This window comes from Siniperca chuatsi, linkage group LG7 (assembly GCF_020085105.1).
Source record: "Siniperca chuatsi isolate FFG_IHB_CAS linkage group LG7, ASM2008510v1, whole genome shotgun sequence".
NCBI classification, from domain to species: Eukaryota; Metazoa; Chordata; class Actinopteri; order Centrarchiformes; family Sinipercidae; genus Siniperca; species Siniperca chuatsi.
In genome coordinates, this window is record NC_058048.1 from 1246704 (window position 1) to 1273821 (window position 27118).

At 39.9% G+C, this 27118-nt stretch overlaps 1 protein-coding gene across 2 annotated transcripts in view; it reads left to right on the top strand.

Moving 5' to 3' along the window:
* Nucleotides 1-26358, top strand: part of akap1b (A kinase (PRKA) anchor protein 1b) — a 41578-nt gene extending 15220 nt beyond the window's left edge. Inside the window, exons 4-13 of one of the 2 annotated variants that reach the window (XR_006378551.1) lie at nucleotides 8760-8884; nucleotides 13458-13584; nucleotides 13788-13915; nucleotides 15227-15404; nucleotides 17551-17701; nucleotides 19036-19103; nucleotides 19404-19477; nucleotides 19561-19626; nucleotides 21695-22035; nucleotides 22131-26358. Coding sequence is in view for 1 of the 2 variants with exons in the window: in XM_044202275.1 (XP_044058210.1) it covers nucleotides 8760-8884; nucleotides 13458-13584; nucleotides 13788-13915; nucleotides 15227-15404; nucleotides 17551-17701; nucleotides 19036-19103; nucleotides 19404-19477; nucleotides 19561-19626; nucleotides 21695-21757 (980 nt within the window). In the remaining variant the exon portion in view is untranslated. Of the gene's footprint in view, nucleotides 1-8759; nucleotides 8885-13457; nucleotides 13585-13787; nucleotides 13916-15226; nucleotides 15405-17550; nucleotides 17702-19035; nucleotides 19104-19403; nucleotides 19478-19560; nucleotides 19627-21694 lie in introns of both variants that reach the window. The other variant, XM_044202275.1, reaches the window with a different exon arrangement.
* Nucleotides 26359-27118: the final 760 nt, after the last annotated feature.

A 27118-nucleotide genomic window follows, 5' to 3' on the forward strand; every position in this document is an offset into this window, starting at 1 on the left:
TAACTCTGATGTTCCTTACGGGTCTGCTGGAGGCCAAGGCAATGCCATCTAGAGTAACTATATTTTTAGATAAATAAATAAAAAATAAATAAATAAATAATTAATTTTGAGTTTAACATCAGAAAGTTGCAGGTCATCCAGGTCTTTGTCCTTAAGGCATGCCTGAAGTTTAGTTAACTGGTTAGTTTCATCTGGCTTAATCGATAGATATAATTGGGTATCATCTGCATAGCAATAAAAGTTTACGGAGTGTTTCCTAATGATATTGCTAGAGGAAGCATATATAAGGTGAATAGAATTGGTCCAAGCACAGAACTTTGTGGAACTCTGTGACTAACTTTCGCGTGCACAGAGGACTCACCGTTAACATGTACAAACTGAGATCGGTCTGATAGATAGGATTTAAGCCAGCTTAGTGCGGTTCCTTTAATGCCAATTACATGTTCCATTCTCTGTTATAGGATGTGATGGTCAATGGTGTCGAATGCAGCACTAAGATCTAATGACAAGTACAGAGACAAGTCCATTGTCTGATGCAATTAAAAGGTCATTTGTAATTTTCACCAGTGCTGTCGCTGTGCTATGATGCACTCTAAATCCTGACTGAAAATCCTCGTATAAACTATTATTATTTAGAAAGTCACATAACTGATTGGCGACTGCTTTCTCAAGGATCTTAGAAAGACAGGGAAGGTTAGATATAGGTCTGTAGTTGGCTAAAACCCCCGGATCAAGAGTGGGCTTTTTAAGAATCAGTTTAATTACAGCTACTTTAAAGGATTGTGGTACATAGCCTATTAATAAAGACAGATTGATCATATCCAGTAAAGAAGTGCTAATTAAGGGTAAAATGTCTTTAAGCAGCCTAGTTTGAATGGGGTCTAAGAGACAGGTTGATGGCTTAGATGAATTAATCGTCGAAGTCAGCTGAAGAAGATTGACAGGAGCAAAGCAGCCAAAACACACATCAGGCTCTACAGCTGTTTCCAAGGTTCCTGTGTTTGAAGACAAGTTGGCAAGGGTTGAAGTCAGGATTAAATGAATTTTTTCTCTAAAACATTTTATCATTAAAGAAGCTCATGAAGTCGTTACTACTGAGGGCTAGCTACACTCTGTCAGCCTGGCTACAGATCTGAAAAGAAACCTGGGGTTGTTTTTATTTTCCTCTATTAATGATGAGTAGTAAGCTGCTCTGGCATTACGGAGGGCCTTCCTATATGTTTTAAGACTATCTTGCCAGATTAAACAGGATTCTTCCAGGTTGTTGGATCACCATTTCCTTTCAATTTTTCGTGATGTTTGCTTTAATTTGCGGGTTTGGGGGTTATACCACGGAGCTAACCTTCTTTGTTTTATTATCTTCTTTTTTAGAGGAGTGATAGAATCAAGTGATTCTAGCCACAGCAATATCAGATAGATGTCTAGAGTAAGAATTTTTGCCTTGGCATGTATGAATATTGAAATCACCTACAACAATTACTTTATCTGTTTTAAGGACTAAACTTGATTTAAAAACTCAGAATAAGGACCAGGAGCGTGGTAGACTATAACAAATAAAATTGGCTGTCGTGTTTTCCAGGTTGGGTGAGAAAAACTTAGAACAAGGCTTTCGAATGAGTTATAATTTAGTTTAGGTTTAGGGTTGATTTAATAGGCTTGAGTCGAAGATGGCTGCGGCTGCAACTCCACCTCCTCGGCCGGTGCCTCGAGGAATATGAGTATTAATATGACTGGGCGGAGTGGATTCATTTAGGCTAACATATTCTTCATGACCTAGCCAGGTTTAAGTAAGACAAAATAAGTCAATATAATAATATGATTTAGATGACAGAGAGCTGATGTTTGAGTCCACATTTAATTCGCCTATTTTGTTGTGCTATTTCAGCGGTTTTGTTTAGGTTTTTATGTATAAGTCCTCTTTTGTTAACTTTAGATTTTATTAACTTAAGTGGACTGGGGGCAGACACCGTCACTAAGGAGTTTTGTGTGGATAACTGCTCTGGAAGCGCAGAGATACGTGTAGGACTGCAACTCTGCCTCCTGGTCTGAACTCTGAGTTTTCGTGGTTTTGGTCCACTAATAAACTTGGCCAGATTTCTGGATATGAGAGCTGCTCCATCCAAAGTGGGATGAATGTTGTCTTTCTTAATCAGAACAGGTCTTTCCAGAAAGTCCGCCAATTATCTACAAAGCCCACATCGTTTGCTGGACACCACCTCGACAGCCAGCGGCAGAATGAAGACATGCGGCTAAACATGTAAAGTGTTGCCTGGTTTAAAGGAAACAGGAACATCGTGCTGTCTAAAGATCCTTTGTAGTTTTTCAGACAGTCCAGATACATAAGGGATGGAGACACCGTTCCTTCTTGGTTCTGTTTCCCTTTTGTCCTGTTTTTGGCTCTTTTAACTTTGTTGAGAGCCCAAGTAGGATAACCACATGCTGAGAGAGCATTCTGGACATGCCTTTCCTCTTTCTTCATACCCTCTGAGCCGGTGGGCACTTCTTGGGCTCTATGTTGTAATGTCCGGATTACACCCAGCTTGTGCTGGAATTGGAAGTAGGTTGTGTTAAGACAGATGTCTAATAGTTTGCAGATGTGTTCAGGTGTAAGCTTGGTCCTTTCCTGCAAGGTGGAGTCCTCCTGCAGTCTTCTCCTCACCGCTGTCACTGCTTCTGAGGTCGGAATGCAGGTGAACAAGGACACAACATCATACGAAACCATTACGTCATCTGGGTCCAACTGGAGATGTTTCACTTTGTCCACAAATTTCTGTGTGTTTTCTACGTGATGTTCTGTGTTCCCCACCAACAGATGTGATGGAATCTGTGCTACACACGATGGGTCTGAGTGGAACATTCTTTGTGAATTTTGGGAAGGCCATAGATGCATGGAATGGCTTCCCCAGGGTATAGTCTGTAGTACAGAGGCCAAACTAGGCAGGATAAACAGCAGACACTCAGGAATACTGTTCCCTGAGGGCAGGGCTTAAGCAACACAGATTAGCTTAAATTTCTCAGACCATTTTCACAATTGAGAATGACTTCCGGATGGAAGCCGAAACATCTTGATTCTGAAAACAGTGTCCAGATGACTACGACTGAAAACTTTTCTACGATGGAACACTCCTGGCCGAATGAGGGACTACACCGTCTTACTGTATTTACGTTTATCTTTAGCCAGCAGTTTTAAATAGGATTCAACGTCGCCCGCTCTGGTCCCAGGAATACATTTGACTATGGTCGCTGGTGTCGCTAACTTCACGTTTCTCAAAATAGAGCTGCCAATAATCAGTTGGTTTCTCAGCGGGCGTGTCGCTGAGTGGGGAGAACTTGTTAGAAACGTGAACAGGTTGGTGGTGAACTGTGGGCTACTGCTTAGGGCTATGCTTCCTTTGGACAGTCACCCAGCCTCCCTGGTTTCCCGGCTGCTTGGGAGCTGCTGGGAGACGGCTAACAGGAGCTACCTCCGGTCGGTCCGCACCAGCTACTGGGGGCTGGCTAACTACAGTAGCTAAAGATTGAGTTTGCATGGTGCAGAACCGTGTTTCCAATTCACTAAGCCTCGCCTCCAACGCTACAAATAAACTACATTTATTACATGTACCATTACCACTAAAGGAGGCAGAGGAATAGCTAAACATTTGACACACCGAGCAAGAGAGAGCAGGAAAGGGAGAGAGAGAAGCCATCACTAGCTGCTAAGCTAAAAAACAGTAACTAGCAAAACTGAATAGTGTGTAAACTGTGGGATTAGCGAGAAAGTCATTAAAAGAAGGAGAGAGCTATGAGTGCTTGAGCAGAACTAGTGTAAGTTTATAGCAGATAGTTAATCACTATAATTAAGAATTATTATTGAACACAATTAACTGTGATGAGCTAGAGCAGCAGAAATATGCTAGTAGTAAAACACACACTGGTGACTGTAAATGACACAATACGCTTACCGCAGCACATCAATCTGTTTATTCTGGTTATTAGTATAAGTAGTAGTGTAATTACATTTTTGTTTTATCTGATACTTAAAAGAATTTGAATCTTAAGTGTTTCAGTTTACGTGTCCACCCTCAGTTCCTGGTATACAATACAAAATACCAGCATTCGTATGTGATGCTGACAGTTTTGACGGTTACGGTTTTCAGTGTCCATGCAGCTGTTTTATTATCTCTGAGTCTGAACACAGTGTAGAAACAGAATGCAGTGTTTCCCTCCCGTAGGTTGACTGGGTTGGGGGGAGGGGCAGACGGGCCGGAAGGGGGATAATAACTGTCAAGGTTCATAGACAAATTAATTGTTTTTTACTCGTCAACATTATTAGCTTAAGCCTATGGCATTTTACTGCATAAATTAGCCTAGCGGACTTTTCCTTTACTCATAGCTTACTACTTCTGCATACTTTCACCTACAGAAACCATTCAAATATCAATGTTCAGCTCTTTAAGGACATTTATGCTACAAATTTTCTTCTTTTGTACCTTTTTTTTATACTTTTTAAAATATTAAGCTTTTTTCTATATATATTTTTTACAATGCAAGTCAGTGGAGTGATCTTCAAATCCTCTTCAAACCTACTCCACTTTGAAATGCTGCTAGTTCTGCATACTTGCAGCTACAGAACTTTAAACTGGTCACATGATTTTCAACTGTTAAACTTGTATTCAGCTTTTTGAAATCTTTTACAGTTTTTCAATTATCAGTTTTTTTATCAAAGTTTTAAGCTTTTTTTTCCCAGTCCTTTTCTGAGTTATATACACCGATACATCTGCAATAGGCCAATATTGGCCGACCGATAAATCGGTTATGTTTTCTGATATGAGCCAATATAAAGCTGTTTTATTTTCAGTATAATAAACATACAGAAAGGCCTGTGTTAATATATTGGTGTCACTACAAAGTTTATCCATCAGAGTCCGCTGTCACTACAGTGGCAAGCAGTGTAAAATAAGTGAGAAGCAGCAGCTCTAAAGCATTGCCGTCATACCAGTAAAACACAACTGGTGTCATGTCAAGTGTAACAGCCACCTCCCCACAACATGGTTAAAACTATAAACCAGCACAAAAATGACAACTACTAAACAACCATGTTCTGAACACACACATTACAAACACTAACAAAATAACATTTGCAATTTGGAACATAAGGCAGGTAACGTAACAAACTGCTTTCAGCACTAGGCAGTGCATGCTGGGAAATGTGGGCTGTTGCTATCTCTACAATACTCTCAGCACCGCGCAGCACATGTAGTAGAGTTCCATGTGCACAGCTGAACAGACGTAGTGGAGTCAAAGCGGTGTGTTCATGGTAAGTTGCTAACTAGTTGAAATACATAGCTGGAAAGTTAATAAACAATAAACAATGAACCAATCATTTTTCCCTTTCAATATAACTAATATAACCCTGTCCCTGACAACCATCATGTCACTCATACTTTATCACAACTGTTTGCAGTGTTAGTGAGGTAGCTAGCTATAGTTTCTTTAGCATTTTTAGAATTTCCAGGGTAGAGGCACTTCAGCCAAAACTTTGGGGTTTAGTGCAATTTTACATAAGCCAATTTTGATTTGAGTGTTTAAGTTATTCTAACCAAACTTAGTGCACGTGTTCAGATGCTAGGTCCAAGCTTCGCTGCGCAGTCCTAGGATATTCTGCCTCTAGGGACCGCACAGTTTATATCTCATAATTACCTGCCTGGGTATAAGTGAAAATGTTTCCACATGTTCTACGGAATTGATTGTATAAAGTTTGGTCATGATTGGCAAAAAAAGGGAATGGTTTATAAGCGTAAACTCAAGTTTTCATCTATATTGCAGTCAGAAGTTCCAAAAATCATTTAAAATTTCACCGTAGGTACTAGAGAGCTGAAGTTAGTAAGTCCTAACCTCTGGGGATTCAAAGGTCCACGGTTCGAATCCCCAGGTGGCCAAGTCCTATTTGCCAACAATGCAGCAATACATGCATGTGATAGGTTTTCAAGGGTTATTGAGGACATATTAAGTGGAAAATTCCCTATTCTGCCAAAAGTGTTTGTGCAGCAAAAACCACAAGACATAGAAACACCAAAATTGGCAGGTGGGTTGCAAATTCCACCCACTACTCAGGCACATATGACACTCGCTGTCATATGTGTCACCTTAAGGTGACACTGTACTAATCAAGTTCACGTTTTTGCAATTATCTTTAAAAGGCTTGGCCTAGAGTCAAAATTCTTTCATCATTTTAATCTCTCATGTCATCTGCATCTTTGCTCCACTGGTCTTCTGCTCTAAAAATGTCAAATTTTAAACCGCTCGGCCAATCGTCCCAAAGCTTAGTCAGGATCATCTACAGACTTCATTGAACTTAAATTGTTAGAAATTTTTATGTCAAGCAGTTTCAATTATACAAGCCAATCAATTTTTATCAACATTGCAACAAATGTAGTCATGTGAAGCACATCTTCACTGAAGGTCATAAGCTACATCAAAAGTAGATTTATAAACCTCAACAGAGCATATAGTGATGAAAATCAAGAGTTTTGCTTCTTGTTAATTAAGAACAAGCATCCAAATGCTCGCGTTCTGCTTGGACCCCGTCTATTGCCGCCGCCTTCCATAACAGCTTCAGTTCCCAAACCTGGCAGATGGTGGTAGCGCTATAACAACGTAGGGTTAGGTCGGTTTCTGGTTTGTCCACTGTACGAGCTTAAATAGATTTGTTTTTATGCGAACCAACTGAACCGGCATTTGTCATTGAGACGTTCTGGACAATTAAAAAGACAGTTCTCAGAAGCAGTTCTCAGAGATGTCAACCCTTTAAGGACAGTCAACACAGGGGACAAGAACTCAAACGCTGGACTCAAGAAATGTCAGCCATCCACTAATGGTTAAAACATAAACCAGAACAAAAATGACAACATAAACCAAGATGTCCTCAACAGATGCATTACAAACACTAACAAAAAGTAGCGTTTGCATTTTGAGGTCACGGTGGCAGCACACTAAGCAAGGTAGTCCATACGTCCCTCTCCGCAGCAACATATTCCAGCTCCTACTTGGGGATCCCTAGGCATTCCCAAGCCACATGAGATCTAATCCCTCAAGCGTGTTCTGAGTCTACCCCAGGGTCTCGTACCAGTGGGACGTGCCTGGGAAACCTCCAAGGGGAGGTGCCCTGGAGTCATCATGATCAGATGCCCGAACCACCTTAACTGGCTCTTTTCGACTTGAAGGATCAGTGGCTCTACTCAGAGATAGTGTAATGACTCCAGAAATCCAGAGGGAGCTTTAAGGGTGAGCCCAGCCACCCTACGGAAGAAACTCATTTTGGCCGCTTGTATCCGCAATCTCATTCTTTCAGTCACTACCCTGTGCTCATGACCTTAGGTGAGGGTTGGAACGTAGATTGACTGGTAAATCGAAAGCTTTGCCCTCCGGCTAAGCTCCCTCCAGCTGTTCGGTACAATGCCTGCATTACTACTGACGCCGATCCAATCCGCCTGTCCATCTCGCTGTCCAAGACCCCGAGATACTTGACCTCATTTGCTTTGGGCAGTAATTCACTCCCAACCCAGAGGGAGCAATCCACCGTTTTCCATTTCTGAGAACCATGGCCTCAGACTTGGAGGTGCTGACTCTCACCCTAACCGCTTCACATTCTGCTGCAAACTGCCCCAGTGCGTGCTGAAAGTTAGTCTGATGAAGCCAACAGAACCACATGGTAAATAGACTGTACTTGTATAGCGCCTTTCTAGTCTTCTGACCATTCAAAGCGTTTGACACTACATGTCACATTCACCCCATTCACACACATTCATACACTGATGGCAGAGGCTACCATGCAAGGTGTCAACTGCCATCTGATCCAACTCACGACCAGGTGGTGATCAGTTGACAGCGCTGCTCCTCTCTTCACCCGAGTGTCCAAGACATACGGCCACAGATCTGATGATACGACCACAAAGTCGATCATCGATCTATAGCCTAAGGTGTTCTGGTAGCAAGCACACTTATGGACCACCCTATTCTCGAACATGGTGTTTGTTATGGCCAATCAATGACTAGCACAGAAGTCCAACAACAAAGCACCACTCAGGTTCAGATCAGGCAGGCCCCTCAAGGTTTCTCCATCATTGCCCACGTGACCATGAAGTCCCCCAACAGAATTATAGTCCCCAGGCGGTATCCCTTCCAAGACGTCCAGCCCCTTTCCAGGAGTTTGGTTCCAGACCCAGAGCTATGCGTAGAAGTGAGACCAACTATATCTAGTTGATACCAGGAGCTATTGCCTCCGACAGCACAGCCTCCAGGATCACAGGGACACACAAACCCCTCCCCACATTGTGGTGATTCTTGGAGCTAGTCACACAAAAACAGATGCCCCTATATTGGTTAGGATTAGTTATGAGTTAATAGTTTTAAAATCAGTGGATGGTTAGAGAAAGATCAAGGAGGACATTCTTAAGGCCAGAGACCATCTTCAAACAGAGCTGGGGTTACGTATTATGAATTAAGGTGTTTGTTCTTGGTTGCAACTGAATGTATATACTTGCACATAGTGTGATATTCCTGACAGTGTGTGCATGTGATGTAAAATACAGTGTAGATACTGTTCTTTGAGTATCACGTTGATGTCTCATAACTAAAATGATGATTTCTGTTAAATAAAACACTGGGCACCCTGCCTGTCTACAAATTCCTCAGGATGAGCACTGGACCCCAAAACATCTGTGTTGCTGTAAATATTGCTGGCAAAAGTGATGATGATTTTGTGTGTGTGTGTCCAGGCTCTGATGTGAACAGTATGGACTCAGTGGACAGCGGCTGCACTATGGGTGCTGGGGAAAGTCAGAGCAACCGCGCTGCCTCCTTGAGCTCTGAGCTCATCATCTGGGAAATTGAGGTGCCAAAGGTGAGTCAGGACAACTGACACAAGAAGGAAAACAATACCATATCAGTGTGACATGATATTGACCCCTTTTTGAGCTAGGTTTATGCTGGACGCAGTGTCCTCGGCGAGAGGGTGCGCATGCCAAAAATGGAATCATCACGTCTCTTGCGTCAAGCGCAAAGGCTCCGCAAGTCTTTGCGGTGCTTGGTCATGCACCTCTGAATTTTTGCATGCCTTGCACTTTTCATTTCATCGTTCAGTGAAGACTCTCGGTTTTGAGCAGTAGTTGCGGACATGCTAGCTCAAGTAAACCCGGCGCAAACGGGTTAAATTTAAAATACACCAGGTACTATTTGAGGCAGTGAAAAATTAAAGGCAACTGCTCTTTTGTATGTAGTTCTGTTTTTATTTTAGATTTACAACACATGTCAACAATATTCAAAATACTTTAAATAAAACGTTTTTGTACTCATAATGTTTGTCTGTGGCTTATCTCGGCACAATGCACATTCTTTATACTGTAAACATTTGCACACTCATTTTTTTCCAAACACTTTTTTTCCACTCAATGGAATGCAGCAGCTCATCATCGTTGATGGCACCCATCGGCCTCACAAGATAGTAATACAGACAAACCAATAATAACCATAAACAGATCAGTTCTTCCTCAGCATTGAGGAGCTGAGGACAGTGTGCGTAGCCATATTTGTTTAATTACGTTCTTCCGGTAATAATTGTTGACTTCTTTCTTCTTTACAGAATGTTTTGTTTGTATGCCCCCTGGCGTTTGGAGAGTACTGCAACGAACAACACGTTAAGCATAAAATCCTCTGTGCCCGCTTGTGGCTCGCGCACCGCACCATCTGCAGAGACACCTCATGGTGTCTCATGCTAGTTTAAACAAAGCTTTACACTGTACACCACCTCACCAGAGAAGTAATTTCAGTGTGAATTGCCACCAAGCAGCTTCCTCTTTACCAGTGTCAGGGGAATGTTTAAATGTCCAGTGTTTCAACAGTACTGTGAAGGCTTTTGCACCCTAACAAAATGCTAATGTTTGGTTAATAAATAACGTCATATTTGGTGTTAAAGGGTTTTGATCACATTTAACGAAATAGAATATAAGCACAAAATTGTGGCTAATTGTAGTTTAAATCCAAAGATGTCAATATTGGTATCAGTCTTTAATTTCAAGTTAGCATTGCACATGTAGTGTTGGAAGATGTCTGGCTTTGGCTACTCCTGGTGGTAGTACCAGAGGAGACACTGGTAGACAACAATGCAAGCCGCTTAGGGTACTCCAGTCAGAGGTTTTTCCCCTTTTTAATGTTCACACAGTCAACCAGTTACAGTATAGGGTGGTCAGCAGTTCAACCCTAAGTGCCATATAACTTCGCCATACTTTAACGTAGGAAAATTATTAAAAGTTTAAAAAAAGTCACGAGTCTTTAATGGGCTAAATGGGCATTTTGATAGCTAGCAAGGTTTCCACAAAATTGCTTATTATTGCTAATTATTTTTAAGACAGTTACAGATTTTACAATAGGTGTGTATGGGACAGAATGTTTGGAGCCACATCGTTAGTGGAGAGCAGCTGTAAAAATTTCTCTTCAATTTATGCAGTTTTCACTATTCATACATAATTTAAAGTTCATAATGTATTTTGTGCTGGTCACAGACGTGTAACTATGGAATCAAACAGACTTATACATTTGGCACTGTGAGCCTCAAAGTGACAGGAGTGCCAAACAGCTGCTGCTTTGACTTTAACAGAAATGTTCCTTTTTCTTCGCTCCTCCTCCCCTATGCACTCGCTCAAGTGGTGCAATCACCATAGCAACCAGTGAGCATACGTGTCTGTGTTTGGCCTGTGAACCTCAAATACGGATATGATAGCAGTTTTTAACCCGCAACAGCGCCTACGTTTTAAAGAGTATCCAAACATATCACATATCAGCGTCTTCAGTGAAGCCTTGTGCCGCTTGTAGTGTAAAGTTTTTCGATACATGTTTTTGAGCTGAGAGTATTTTCAATAAGTGCCACAAATACTATCACCAGTAGCGCTTCAGGTACTCCTGGATGAATGCTACTATTGCATCTAGCGTTTGGCTACTTACACTGCTTAAATTTCAGTCTAATGTGGCTCAGGAGAGCAGGTTGTCCACTGATGAGAGTTGACGGTTCAATCTCCACCACCTCCTGTCCACATGTCAAAGTGTCCTTGGTCAAGACATTGAACCCCAAATTGTTCCTGATGGTTGGCCGACACCCTGCGTGGTAACTCTGAGTGTGTGCATGAATGAACGACAAAAACCTTGTAAAGCACTTTGGATAAAAGCGCTATATAAATGTAGCCATTTACCTTTTTTTAATACCCTGCTGGCACCTCCTCATGGAGCCATTTTTAATGTAGGCCATTTTGTCCCTCTCCTGAAAGTATTTGACGTGTAAAGTTATCCATGCATAAGCTGACTCTTGAGTTTCCCAGAGTTTGTCAGCATGGAGGGGTATGTAGAGCCAGCTAGGGCTGTCGCGATAACCGCAATATTGCAATACAGCAATAAATTGACAAGCCATCTGTAGGGGATGGCAAGCAACGTTTCCAACATGAGGATTATTAATATACCGGAGAAGATGGAGGGACGGGACACAGCGGAGTTCCTGGAGCAGCTCCTACTGAAGATCCTGGGCTGTGACAACTTTCCATCCCCTATCATGGTGGAGATAGCTCACCGCCTCAGGGAAGTTTCAGACAGACATCTATCATCGCAAAATTCCTCAACTTCACCCACAAGGAAGAGGTCCTCCAGCTTGCACAGGAGAAAGGCAACATTCATCTGGACAACAAGTAGATCTCTTTATACGTGGATTACAGGACAAGACACTGAATCCCAAATTGCTCCGGAAGCTGTGCCTTCAGTGTGTGAGTGTGTGTGATGATTAGTTTCTTTGGACTGATGAGCAGTTATTCATACACTGATGGCAGATGCTGTGTGTGAATGTGAAGCGCTTTGAGTGGTTGGAAGACTAGAAAGGTGCTATACAAGTACAGTCCATTACCATTTTAGTTACCTTTAGCCAGGCTTCTATGTTTTCCATGATAATGCTACATTGTGAACACAAATCCGTGTTGAAATTGGCAGGAGGAAAGCTTGTTAGCTGTTAGCAGCTGGTGGGCAGCAGATGCCAGTGCACAGCTTTTAAAGCCCTTTCAGACACAATGTGATTTGCACTGCACTCGCTGCTGGGCTCAGCGCACTCTGCGCCCAAAGTTCAATCTAGTTGTGGCACAGCGCAAGCCATTGGAAATGTATTTCAGAGCGCAGTGGTGCCGTTGATGCGTTGTCTGAAAGTGCTTTAACACGTAATGGCGAGGGCCAGGGAAACAGCGGCAGCAACCACACTTCAGATTCTTCGTATCAATTCCCAGTTTCAATTCCAATATTGTTTTTAAAAGAGGTCAAATGTTTAGATAACAAAAAGATACAATATAAATGTATGAGCCACAGTCAGTACATACGTTTTCTTGTGGATGCTGTGATATTTGACACTCCTCAGTTTTCTCTTTGGCAATAAATGGAAAGATGACCAAAGAGAATGGTGTTGGTATCCCTGGCTCTACTGGAGTTACTAGTGCTGGCTGATAACACACTTGGGCTAGGAGACTGCAAGACATCAAATACTGAACATTCTTTCAGATCGACGCCGTGCTGTCTTAAATGTTTGGTCACATTTGATGTGCAACCTGATTTACAGCTATTTAGCTACTTACATGCATTGCATGTTGCCTTGTCATTTTCTGTTGAAGTGAAGCAACACTTTTGACCATTTACCACGGTCCATCTTTCATTACTGTTGTGACATCCGCCATGCATGCTCATATCTAAACAAATTGACACGCTGTTGCAATATCATCGACCTGCAGAGCCAGAGAGCCCCCACAGACCCACCATTTTAGACCTACGCATGCGTGAGTTCCAGCATGACGTAGACAAGTCCTTGCAGATATGTAGCCTTGGTTTGCAGTAATAAAGGGTTATCAGTAATAAGGAATAAGCAGAAACGAAATTCAAATTTATAACGGGTACCCGATTCTTGGCATTTTGGATTCAGTTCTAATTTGGAACCAGTTTTCGGTTACAAATTAGAATCAGTTTTGGTCTTGGCAGGTGCGGCCACACTGATAAGCCTCCAAATTCATGAATCTCTCAAACTAACCTTTTAAACTAGCCCTGGTAATTGGAAAAAAACTTAGCTTGTGTAGGCCACCATGTTTTTCTATTTTCTAAAACAGGGACAAACTTTGTTGGCTGTCTTTAAACACAAGATTTGGATTTCAGTCATAATAATGTGATAGTGAAATATTTTAATATTTCAAAAATATTTAAATATTTTTGTCCGAAGAGACAACTTAATAGATGCTAGTGATTTTTATAGGGAATTAGTGATGTGCATTTGTTTTCTGTTTTTTTTTCTATTTAGAAAAGTGAATTGTGGCTAGGCTCTTAGGGTTTGGTTCACATGCTTATAAATTGTTAAAAGCTACTGTTTAGTTTAAATATTATTGTCTCTTCTGCCTGTCTTCCTTTACCAGCATCTTGTAGGGCGGTTAATAGGGAAGCAGGGGAGATATGTGAGTTTCCTGAAGCAGAACTCTGGCGCAAAGATCTACATCTCCACCCTGCCTTATACACAGGAGTTCCAGATCTGTCACATAGATGGTGAGTCAGGGGAACCAGGTCCCTACATCCCCTAATGTTTTTTGAAGGGGTTGGGGGGAGGGAATTGATTCACACTGGAATCAGGATTCTTAGTGGATGAGAAAAATCTGAGCATTTCAAAGGAACTATTGAACTCCACTTTTTTATATCAGTGTTGTTTTGGACCACACCTAAAACTTGACTTATGTTTGATCTTTTTCCAGGTACACAGCAGCAGGTTGACAAAGCCCTGTCCTTGATTGGGAAGAAATTTAAAGATCTGGACTTGACCAACCTATATGCACCTCCGCCACCCCCACTCACATTGCCGTCACTTCCCATGACCTCCTGGGTAAGAACGGGCTCTCTGGCTACTCTGTGCAAATATTTATTTTGAGAGTTGCTTTTTAGCTGCTACAATATATTGCCAGACTAGCAAGGCTGATAATACCTTGAAAATGCCTGCATTTTTACACTTTCCAGCGTATGTCAACCCAAAGGCGAGGGATAGGCTTAATGACTTAAGAGATTATAGCTGCATTTTTGCATCATGGTTCTTTGCCATAGAGTTGAGGGGAAATAAGTTCCTCAACTTTCATATTAGTCCTGGTTGTGTGGTAGTAACACGACAATTTAGGAGGCTGGAAAGCTTTAAAGGTGGGGTATGCGATTCTGGAGAAATCTAATACCATGACAAATACCATGATATAGAGTGAACGACAACACAGCAAGTAATATAATTAATGTTAGCTAGGTAGTGGGTTAGCAAACTGTCCCTACAGTTGCTGCTGCAAAGCTAACAGCCAGAGAGATGGTTTCCAGAGTCAGCACACCAGCTCCAGACAGCGATACTCACAACTCTCCCTGCTACTATAGCTAACATCACAACAACAGCATATCTTTGCAAACTAGAAAGTAAGCTGAATGTCCGTGGGCAAGTCATTTAACGTTACCTGACACAAATCATGGCTGGAATAGTGTTGAGTGGCTAGGTCTGAGCCACTTTGTTTGTTTAGCATTTACAAACACTGGATTTTTTTTTTTCAACGCTCACACTAAACGGACAGCTAGCGGACCGTGAGGAGATATTAGCTGAATTTGACAAAAAGACGTGTATTGGATTAGAATCGCATACCTCACCTCTAAGCGCATTCATTCATAGTTAGGGATGGTTCTGATAGTCGGTTCCATTTTCAGTGTCAGGTTGGTAAAATACCAGAATCATACAAAATATAAAACTAGAAAGTCCAGTTAAAGACTCATCAGACACAAACACTTCTCACATAAGTTTATTCTCATTTTAGGCAGTACAGTAAAAGCCTGCAAAGTCAATACAAAAGCAGTAATTTTCATCTACATTCAACAGTAAAATGACCATAACACAAGCTACAACCTACAAGGTGCTCTACCTGGATTGTTTGTTTTATTGGCCAATGCATTTCACTGTGGCAAAACTTGATCACCTTTTTACCTGTCCACTTTGTCCGTCCGTCCCCCTCAGAGTTTTCTGCAGCTGCATCCCTGCACTGATCTCACTAAAATAATTGAGGATGCTGTGTTTTTGTGGATGAAGTGTGGTTTTAGCTATAGGGAAGGCAGACTGGACCATGAAAGCCATTTACTGGAAGAGTAACAATTCCTCACATGTCATTTGTCTTCTCAGCTTCTGCTCCCCAGTGGAGTGACAGTTGAAGTGATAGTGGTGAACATCGTGTCAGCTGGTCACGTCTTTGTCCAGCAGCACACCCATCCTACCTACCACGCTCTGCGAAGCCTTGACCAGCAGATGTTCCTCTGCTACTCCCAGCCGGGCACCCCTAGCCTGCCCTCACCTGCTGAAGGTAACCTTGGTTGTCCCAGAGGCTATGCCACCATGAGGACTTGTTTCCTTTGCAGTCGAAAACTCACCAACATCATAGTTTACTAAAAGTCGAGTCATATCCATTTGTATTTGTTGATGTTGGCACCAGAGCTTGACAATGAAAGAAACATTAGGAAGGATCAAAATAAAGGGAACACTCTTCCAGGCCTGATAGGCAGCTAACAAATAATTTATGCAAGTAGACAGTTTAGTGTAGCACAAATATAAAACTAGAAAGTTACATTTCCTGCAGAAAATGCGTGTGAATGCTGACAGCTGAAATAATTTTGTAAGCATTGCTGGAAATGTATATGTGAAATGAATTGCCTAAAACATCTGAAAGCTCAAATGCATTGACTGTACTGCTGAAATGTAAAATTGGCAGAATTGGGAGCTGAACAGCATTACCTAAAGAAGCTGAGAGCTGAAATACGTTGCTAGAAAAGCTGGAACTTAAAATGTAATATTGCCAATGCTTTTCACTTCAATTGTAATAAATTGTTGGAAAAAAAACAGTAAAAATCCCCACAAAAATAGGAAAACTGTGTGTGTTGTGCCTGTTAGTAAAAATCCCTACAAAGATGGAAAAACCAGTTTGTGGTGTCTGCTCATGTGTTAAAAAGGAGAGAGAGGGATCCCAGCTGCCAAAAATAGCTCAACATCAATCCACCAGTGAGAACAGAGGAACACACTGGAGGTTTAATCAGCTAATCAACATCAGCTGTGTGTACCTGTATTTGGGGCTTGAAAAGTGCTAAGTCATTGAGACAGAGAGCGAGACCTGTACAAGTTCCACTCCAAAAAGACACCATTATTCAAAACCTGTAGGTTGTATCAGTGAAATGACTCACTGTCAGCACCAGAAGGCATTGTTGAACATGTAGATGTATAATTTGTGTGGATAAAGTTAAAAAATTAACCGAGAAATCTGTTTTAAAAGTCCCCACACTTGTGGGGTGTTTTTGCTCAAGCGTTTAGAGCGATAATGACACAGTTGAAGGGCTCTCTTGGTGCAGACAATTCAAAAACTGTATGTCCTATGGCTTAAATAGTTATATGATCTGAACCAGGACAAGTTTGTCTGTACTAACTGATGTGAAAATGTGTATGAAAAGTGAAAGTTGTGGAAGTTACAAGGGATAAAGTACAGCAGTTGTGAAAAAGCAGAATGGCTGAAGAGCATCCGTGGGTGACATCACAGATCATGTGACACACTCTAAGCAGTGCAATACACACCTACTATAAACTCAGAAAAGTGAAAAAAGCATAAAACCAAAACTGATCATTCAAAAACTGTAAAAGATTTCAAAAAGTTTACTAAATCAGCATTCACACTAATAAAAATTACAATAACAATAGTGTGAATGCTGCTGAATCAGCATGTACATTAATAAAAAGCAGGGGAAGGCAAGAGCCTCACAGATGGGAAAGCTCCTGACAGTATCGGCTGGTGTAGTGACAGCACAAGAGTCTCCAGGATGGCAACACCAACATGAGACAGAATGAAAGATTGCTTGCTAAACTGCTGTAGGCACTGGCCATATTGCACTCATAACCATAACTGCTGCCAAGAAGAATGGACCAAACTGACCTAAGCATTTTAGCTACAAAAGGGGTAACAAAGACAAACACTAATAACTAAACTACAAGCAACAGCAACACAGGACAATTTGTCTTTATTGTAAAGGTTTAAAAAAATTAACCAAAGTAAAAGTATCAAATCAAACAAGTAAAGCTATCAGTCCATCAGAAAAGTGTTTCGTATGTACTCCATCCACAAGAATCCATTTTGCCTGTTGTGGCTGCTTCTTGTTGTTTCGCACTTTAAAATGACACCGTTTGCAGAGTATATACTTCTGCTTAAGCAGAGGATGTAAGTTGAGTAGTAGTAGTGTGTGTGAGTGCAGGAGAGTTAGACATTTAAATCAATTGTTTGGCAGCAGGTGCTGTCATCACAGGGGTATTTTTGTCTTTTCTTGTCTTACACATAAATTGCTGTTTTTACTTTATAATTTTGAAAATTAATACTTGTATTAAAGTCAGCAGTATTTTTTCCTTGCCATGACTAAAGTCAAGACTGTCGCACTGCTACTACAGTTTTAATATCCGTCTCTGTCTGTCTCCAGTTGGTGTGATCTGTGCAGCTCCAGCGGTGGAAGGAGCCTGGTGGAGAGCTCAGGTCATCACCTTCTATAAAGAAACAAATGAAGTCGAGATTAGATATGTTGATTATGGAGGCTATGACAGAGTTAAGATAGACTCACTACGGCAAATAAGGTGGGTTTCAAAGGTCTCACTGTATTAAAACTGTGTAATCTGAAAGAACAATGCCATTTAGAATACAGTAGGACTTCTAAACAAATATAATGTAAGTGCTTCTCTGAATATAGTTTCCTTCCAATCCTGGTCAACATCTGCTTTATAGCAGTTGCTGTGGGGAAAAAAACTGTGTGTATGTATGTATTCAAGGCATTTTTATTTTCCATGAATTACTTTTTTTTTTTTTTTTGTCTTGGTGTAAAAGAAATTACTATCACAAATACTGTAATACTGCTCACTTAAAACATTAAATATTTCAGACATATTTCTCAACATGTAAAAACACTAACAAAATGATAATGAAATAATTTTAAAGAGATAACATTGAGACACTGGGGTTGTTGGTTTCTACAAAATTGCTCCTCTTGATTTCCTTCTGAATTTTGTATCCAACCCATTACTGTACTGGCAGTCTTCCAGAAACTGAGAGCTTAACCCATTAAAACTGAAAAGCATCATCTTTTTTTCTGGTGCACCCTGGTCTCAATCCTCACAGTACAGCTCCAGTATGTTCCCATTCTACATTGTCTTCCTTTTCCCTCTGGCAGCTGGCTGTGGAGCCGTGGTTGACGTGCCCTCTCCCTCCCTTGATATTTTAATATATTTAAGTTTATTTCTACAAAATGAATAAAGAGCAGTGACATACGGACACAGTTTACAGACTGTGTTTACTGATACACTTTAACACTAAAATACTTAAAATGTATGAACTGAAATGTAACTTTAATTTTGGAATTTCACAAGTTAATGCTAATTTTTATATACCCTACACTTACAAACATTTGCAAAGTGTTTGAGGTGTGAGGCTAAAAAATATACTGTACCATTACGATACCCAATTTATCCATATTATACAGTAGCAGTGGATATTCAATGTTCCCAGAGGATGAATCTATTTTCTTCAGTGACACCCTGACCTTTCCTTTACTGGCACCATCAGGTTAAAAGTTTCAGTTATAAATCCACCCCTTACTAGCTAAAACACAAAGCTGTTGAAAAAGCAAGTAAGCTTTGTTGGGAGAGAGAAGTAGCTGGTGGTTGTGACAAGCTGGTAAAGGCAGACCCAATTACAGTCACGGCAGTAATTACTGCTCCGGTGTTCAATGTTGAATAAAGGGTCATTGTAGATGAGATTCTAAAATGTGTTTTACTTTGTGATTATGGAAGACCATAGGTAAAAATTAAAATTAATTAATAATTAATTTACTACATTGTGTTTGTGTGTGTGTAAGTTTGTACTGTATGACGTATATTTCATTAAATTTAACAGATTGCTCCTTTTTCTTTTGAAGGTCTGATTTTGTAACACTACCGTTTCAAGGTGCTGAAGTATTGCTTGACAACATCGCCCCACTTCCAGGTACAACATTGTTTGTGTTAAGACATAATTTTAAAACTTGCAGCTAAGCATCCAACACCAATTTGACAATAGCAGTGCTAGTTCGTCAGTCTGTTGACCATATTGAGTATATATAGTGTATCCAGCAAATTTGGTGCCATTTCGCAATGGTGGCTCAATTTTAAATGATCTAGTTTTGTTTATTTTTCCTCTAACCATAACCAAGTCCAAATTTTGCTTTTTGAAAGCTGCAGATGTTGTATGGCTGGAACTATTGTTCATCTTTTCTTGTTCTGACGTGTTTAAAATGTCCTTCATCAGGAGAGGATCGTTTTTCACCGGAGGCCACATCAGCATTGGAGGAGTTGACGAGAGGAGTGGCGTTGCTTGCACAGGTAAGACCTTCCCCACTAAACTACTACAGGGTGTCAAAGTCAAGAATAACTAACTGGCCATTTGTCTTTCTCTTTCTGTAAAGGTCTCAAACTACGATAACAACACAGGCCTCCCACTGGTCCACCTTTGGAACATGGTCGGAGATGAGGTACTATGCTTGTATACACTTGGTGTGCAAATTACCATCATAATACAATTCTCATTACTACTTTGCCAATTTTTAACTTGGTGTTAAGCATCTCCACCTTTTCCTGGTAAGCCTTTAATGTGAAACATCTGTAGGAAATCATGAATTTATTTATTTATTGTCACTTAGATTTGATTATATGTTTTTTTTTTTATGTTAATAACAAGATAGGAGCATCATGGGAAGTCTCCCAGCAGTCTAGGCCTGGTTGGTTCAGGACTCACCTGAGCCAACCCTAACTAAGCTTTATCAAAGAGGAAAGTCTTAAGCATACTCTTAAATTTGGAGATGCAGTGTTTCCCACAGGATAAGGTGAGACTGTGGTGGATGGACCTCAGACCCTCTAGGGGGTCCGGTGGCATGCTCCCCCTTAAGAAAATTTTGTACATTTTCAAGTTAAATGCATCAATCTGGTGCACTTCGAGAGGAAAATTAAGAGGATAGATCTATGAAGAACTTGCTCAAGTAAACAATTCAATCCTAAACACATTCAGGGATTTGCCTAGGTTTCTGGAGAGCTTAGGTGTTGTGGTCGTGGGGTTTGGGGGTCCTCCCCCAAGAAAATTTTATATTTATAAGCAAACTCCAAATTGTTTTCTTTGGTCTAATATCCAAATGTAATATCAAGTAGATTTGTGAGTGGTCTGAGATATCTCTAGTTCCAATATCACAAATCAGAATCCTATTTATCATTTTGAAAAATAAAAAAACATAGATACACTCATAGAAGGGTGGTCAATTTATTTTCTGTTTTGCCTTGCACTAGGAGATAGATAGATAGATAGATAGATAGATAGATAGATAGATAGATAGATAGATAGATATATCTTCCCTCACTATTCCTGATCTCCCTAACTAATTCAAAATTAATAGAATTATGTAATAATTTTGTGACTCTTCTTTTGTGACCTATCTTAAAGGTGCAGTAAAATGTGTTCTTATGCCCACATTTTTTTAATTTTTCATATTCATTTTGAGAGAGATGGGTTTCCTGTAGGAATATGATTTGATTATTTCCCCTTCTCATTTGTGTCATCACTCTACTCCTCTTAACTGGATTATTTAAGCCTGTAACGGTCCAACTGTAGCCCATAACTATAGTTCAATCTAGATGATCTAAATATATGAACTGTGACAGTAACAAATAACATTAACAAGAACATTGGGAACCAATGCAACATTGACTTCAGGGTCTTACACTGGCCTGCCATCATTACAAACCTTTATATGCTGGTGGAGATTAAGAATCACGCCAGGTTAACACAGGAGTTAGGGAATGGAAACCCCACAAGAACATCAGAGAGAGAGGCAGGAAAACGCTCCGTATTCTGTCTGAACAGCCCAATTGGTTAACGTGGGTGGCACTTCCCCCTCCTGTCTGAACCCAGCGTAAGTCTTACATCATCCCCTACATGACTGACCTCTGCAAAAAGCAGTCTTTTTTTTAATTTTATTTTTTTTTCTTGAGCCAAACAGTCACTTAGTCTCTTCTCTTCCCGGTCAGTTCTGTTGAAAATAATTAGTGACTAAAAAGTGTTTCTATTAGAAAGAGAAACTCAAAGCAGTAGTTTGGTGAGTATGACATGCCCCCTTTGTTGTCCTGATGGAATTAGTGCTGTGGAAATTATTACTTACTTATTTTATTACATTGTAGTATTATACCGTGCATACTTATCAATCTATCAACCTCTAAATCCACTTTTGTACTTACACTTATTTAGCTTTTATACTTATATCCACGTTGTACTGAATTTATCTTACCTGTATTATATTTTGATTTGCTTAGTACTTCTATTCCTGTGTGCATTGACGTGATAGTGAGCAGCCGTAACGAATGAGTTTCCCCTCGGGGATCAAAGTATTTCTGATTCTGAAAGTGCTGAATTTACCATGCGAGCTACAGGTAATCTCCCCCCGCCCTTGTCCAATATGGATTCTTTTCTTTCTTTTTTGTACTGTTGTATTCTTATTTTCTAGACCTTTTTAATGATCTAGCAACAATAATCTGAATGGTTCTGTTCTTTTCCAGGTGATTTCAGTGAACCGTACGCTGGCAGAGAGGGGCCTGGGTGTTTGGGTGGATGGATTTTGAACTCCTAACATGCTCTGACCCCCCCCCCAACACACACACACACAAACACACGTCGCCCCCTTATTCTCTTGTGATCAACAGTCTGGGACATGGGTCATCCTGAGGTTCCAGACACACCACTGGATCTAAGAAGATTGCTTTTCCTTTTATTTTTTTGTTGTTGTTGCCAACCCCCCCCAAAAAAATATTACAAATTGTTTGCAGCACTGCTTCAAAACAAGACAACCTTCCCCTCTTGTTCTTGTACACAAAAAGAACTTAAAGATGGAAAGGAAGAGGTACTTGTACATTTTTTTTTAAAAAACTAAAAAATCTATATTGTAACTAAATAAAGGTTGAACCAATATTTTTTTCCTCCCCCATCCTAACTTAGGTTTTAATCTTGGCCTTTGCTCACTGACTGTGGATCATCATGCTGTGGAAGGACAAACACCTCCATCAGTCTATGTAGACACTTGTAAACAGTTTTGAGTTTAATTGACACCTCGGCTGTAGTTCTCTGTAGGTCAATACAATTGATTTAGCAGATTTTTGGGGGTTCTTGTCTGGATAGAAAGTGGGGGGCAGAAATGCTATAGAGACTGATGGGTGCTTGCAGGGCAATGAGCAGAAGAGGTCAGAGTGGTCCCTGGTGGAGCACCCTGCTGGTCTACCTAGCCCTGTGGCCTCAAGAGACATGAATTTCTCTTGGGTCTCCATCCAGAACTGCTGCTGCACATCCAACTAGGACAGAGGAGCGTGGTGGTTGCCTTTGCTCTACTTTTCTCCACCAACTTGCACTGCGTTAGAGGATCCAGGAATTTCAGCCTACCAGACAAAAGGCAGTTGAACAGCTTTTCTAATTGGAATTCAAAGTTGAGGAAGATTTCGTAAACTCAATATTTCTAAGATGCAATTTTGACAGCATGTGAGCAAGACAACATATGACTGTTTGAAATCCTCAATTTACACATGTTCTGTTTTTAAAGGACCAGTGTGTAAGATTTAGTGGGATATTGGCAGAAATAATAGCCTTTCGCATGTTTAGCGGCCACTATAGGTTCTCCTACATGATTGGAACGGGAGGATGAGGGGAAGGGTTATCACTTGGTTGCAATCTGCAGACTCACTGCTAGATGCCACTAAATCCTACACACCGGTCCTTTAAAGACTGGCATAACTGTAAAAAGATACTCTGATTTTGTTATAGCACCTTCAAATCCTAAAATTTTGTCCTGAAAGATGATTTATTTTATTTATAATCTGCACATAAGAGATTTATTCTGCTCTCAAGATAAAAAATTACCAATATTTCATGTTGGTCAAATTATGGTATGTCTCATGGGTGTCATCTGGTTTAATAATTCCAAAGAAATCAGGATTTTCTGAGCTCGGATGCAGCATTAATACACTGTTGGTGATTCATCTGATCTTGAGCAGAGTTTCAGTATGATGGCAGGGTACTGCTGTTATCCTGAAGCTCTGAGCTCTACAAAGACTAAATAATGAGGGAACCACTAAAAACTCAGACTGACGTGGGAAAGAAACACTAAACACGATTTAGTTTGCAGTGCTGCTCTTCAATGTCGACCTAATATTAATGTTGATCTGAATCCAGTTTGTCATTAGTAATGCATGGTAAACCCAGGAGCAGCTCTGTTTTACACTATTTGCTGTATTGACGTTTATGATAAATTTAGTGTTGAAAGTCTTGGGGGTTTCTGTCACCTGTCAGCCTGTGTGTTAAAGTGGATTGTAATGCAGGACCTTCGTAGAAAAGGTTTCAGTTGTAGTCATCTGGACACTGTTTTCAGAATCAACGTCAAGAAACGTCTTGATTCCGAAAACAGTGTCCAGATGACTACGACTGAAACCTTTTCTACGATGGAACACTCCAGGACGAATGAGGGACTACACCGTCAGAGCAGGACCTTGTTCTTCACATGTGGATAACAGAGTTAACTAGGATTATTGATGATTCGACACAAACCTGGATTTTTCACTTCTTCAAAGCTGGCTTAAATTTAATTTAGATTTGTTGTCATAGCAGGAAGTCCTCAAGCCCAAACCTCTTGATATAATTATGATTTCAGAGGCCTGTATAACAAAGCAAGTTCAATTTAGTCTGGCTCTTTTTGGAATCCCTGGCTTCATAACTGGTATCACAAAGCTGGTTATTAACTGCATCTGTTAACTCTGGGTTTTCCAGTCTATGAATATGTTCTGGTGAAAGAGGCAGTGTTGTTAATTACAAACAAACATCATCAGAACCATGACTTGGAGTACTTAGTATGACATGAGATGAAACGGTGATACCCATTGGGAGACTGGGTTACTGAGGCATATTTGGCAACGGGAAATGTGTATATAATATATACGCAACTTAAACAGAGTACAAAATAGTAGAAAATAATATTCAAATATTAAAAGTAAGGCTATAAATAAGTGAAGAATGATCATGTCTTTTTAAATGTTTGATTTTTAACATGTAGAGAGTGAGTATTTTTGCTTTTTTTTCCCCAAGATGAACAAAAATCATAGATATGTGATGCACATAAAAAGTTATGCAAGACTGTTCTGCTGCCAAAGTAGAGAGGAGAAAAGAATGTTGCGTTTATAATTTAATGGGAGCTAATTCATAACAGGCTATTTAGTCCAAGTAAGATCTGTTTTAAACCCAGAGTGCACCACTGGAAAGACTGGAACAACGCAGTGATTCTACTGAGCTATAAAAATATTTGTTCTTATTACTTGTCACTTGACTGTACTTTTTCCAGTGATCTGTTTGGTCATAAAGCATATGACCATATGAATATGTCACCATGGTAAACTACCATGGTTAAAAGTGAGCCAACTTTGTGATATAGGATAATGTGAGTCGAGCCAAAAGATAGCCAGCTAAACGACTAATCTCATTTCATGACAGGCCCTGGATGGGAACAGTTTTACTATTGAGAATCATAAAGATGTTATGGTGTAATTATCTATTTTTACAAAAACATGTTGCCTTAATCCCAAAATAACTTAATCCAAAATTAACAAAGCAGTTCTTTAACTGTTTGACAAACTGAGTCTGCTGGATGAGAATTAACAAAATCATTTTAGCTGTCTAACATTAGGTTAGCCTTAGGGGTGTTGCATAAAGAACAGTCAGAAGAGCAGGGCTTATAGTAAAAAGTTTGGCTTGAGTGAGCCTAACAAACCAGGATTAAATTTTAATAAACCCAACTCAAAACTGTGGACAGATTAATTGAAACATGGTTTAAGAACACAGACATAAAGCACGGATCATAGGAATTCACAGTGAAGAAAACGGACATGTAAAGAAAAAAACTGGTGATATAGGAACTTTGGAGAAAGCGAAGCCTGAAAATGAACCTGACGAGGCTAGCACGGAGGTTTCCATGATAATTTAACAATTATATGAACCTACTTCATTAAACTGAAGATGAGCTTGATTTACTTAAGTAATCCTGTCTTGCTTCATGAAACACCCCTCTGTATTAGTTAAACCACATTTGAAGAACAGGGTCCTGCTAATTAAGAACTAGTCTTACAACATGCTACAACAGAATTTTATCGTAGCTTTTCAGTTAAATCTGCATCTGAATGTCTTTTTTTTTTTTCAGACATGGAATCATAATGTTTATCCAATGTTATTAAGTCGGGCCTTCCCGCACTTCTTATATGGCATTGTTAGATTCTCAATGACTGTAATTCTAAAGAACATTAACTCCATGGATTTCATTTTTTGAGTCTCTTTTCAATGGAAAGGAAATCACTGTTACTCTAGCAATAAGGCAGCTTTATTTTGACAAACTGAAGGACAGAATGGGGACATGGGTGTGCTTTAAGTGTTGCATTTGACACACTAAGAACAAAGAAAGTTAGCTGCATAACTGTTGTCAACATAACTGGTAAACAACACTTAATTACAATAATGATCTCAGGAATGGTTAATTCCATGGTTGATTAGTGAATTAGTAGAAGGGGCATGATTTTGCTTGAAAAGATAAAATTCTGATGTTTTGACATTGACTTGCATACAAGACATGTATGAATTTTTGAAGGTGTCCACATGTTGGTGCTGGAATCGGAGCAGTAGCCATATTGTCTGTTGTTGGCTTGTGTGCATCCTTCCTCTCTGTTTCACATGAACTGTCTGGTCGTCTCTTCTTTTTTAAATCCAGATTAAATATGGCATACTAGTACCCCCCCCCCCAACAACCCAATATCCTTCACCACACCTTTTTAACACACAAAAAACTGATCAAACTAGAGTTTTGTTCATTTCTCTGTAAATAAGATATTTGACTGTACTTTTCTATAACACTGAAGAGAAAGAGATATAAAGGGAACTTTTTTTTTTGTTTATTTGTTTGGTTTGTTCTAGTTCATCTTGCCTCCCCTCTTTCAGTCACTCAATGTTCTCAAGCTCTGGGACTGATTTTTAAGTGTTAGCTAGACAAGTCATCATTTGATTATTTAAATGAGTGTTAAGCTCTTGTGCCCAAGAGCATTTAACATGTACAGATCAGTTTTTGCGAGGCTCATAAGTTTGATTTGTTGATTGTACAGGTCTATTAGGGGAAAAAATAAAAGTTGAAAGTGTTGATATGGTACTTTCTTTTTCCACATCTTTATTGGTGAAGGGATTAATGGGAAGTTTTGTTGGTTAATGGACAATTTGATAAGAACACCAGTTTTTGTTTATACATGAAGTTATACAACAGGGAAATAGGAGATTGAAATGGTTCTCAAAAACAAGGGGCTACTATTTGACCATATAGAAACAATTAAAACCCCATATTCATGTAGTTACAAAGTTAAATGCATGACAATTGAAAGTGTGATTCATGCATAAAGGTGTCATAGCTTTTGACTGGGACTAATTGCTAAAGCACATTTTCTGAAACAGCAGTTCTCAAAACTTAAAAACAATCACAAAATTTTACTGTGGAGCACATTCATTCATTTGTCCTGCAAAGAGCTGTTACTCAACATTTAACTCAAGTCAAAAATAAATAAATTCCTTGAGTGAATCACTGCTATGAAAATTAAGTAAACCTGTGTTATTACTTAACCAAGCCAGTCAAATGTCTAAGGAACTGTCACTCAAGTTCACTGTGACCTATTTCTCATTTAGACTTACAAACAGTAACCCAATAGTGAGGTCAAATATTGTCTACAGGTAACTCAGAAGTCATCAGAAGTTGCATCAAATGCCATTTTCAACAAAGAACTCCACATTCCCAGATTTCTCACAGTCACTGTGGACCCTGTACCTATTTAAAGTAAACATATTAAATTGCTACTTACTGCGAAATTGCTATCCCTAGAGCAATGTTGCTAGCATGGCTAAAAATGTATAGAAATTGAGGA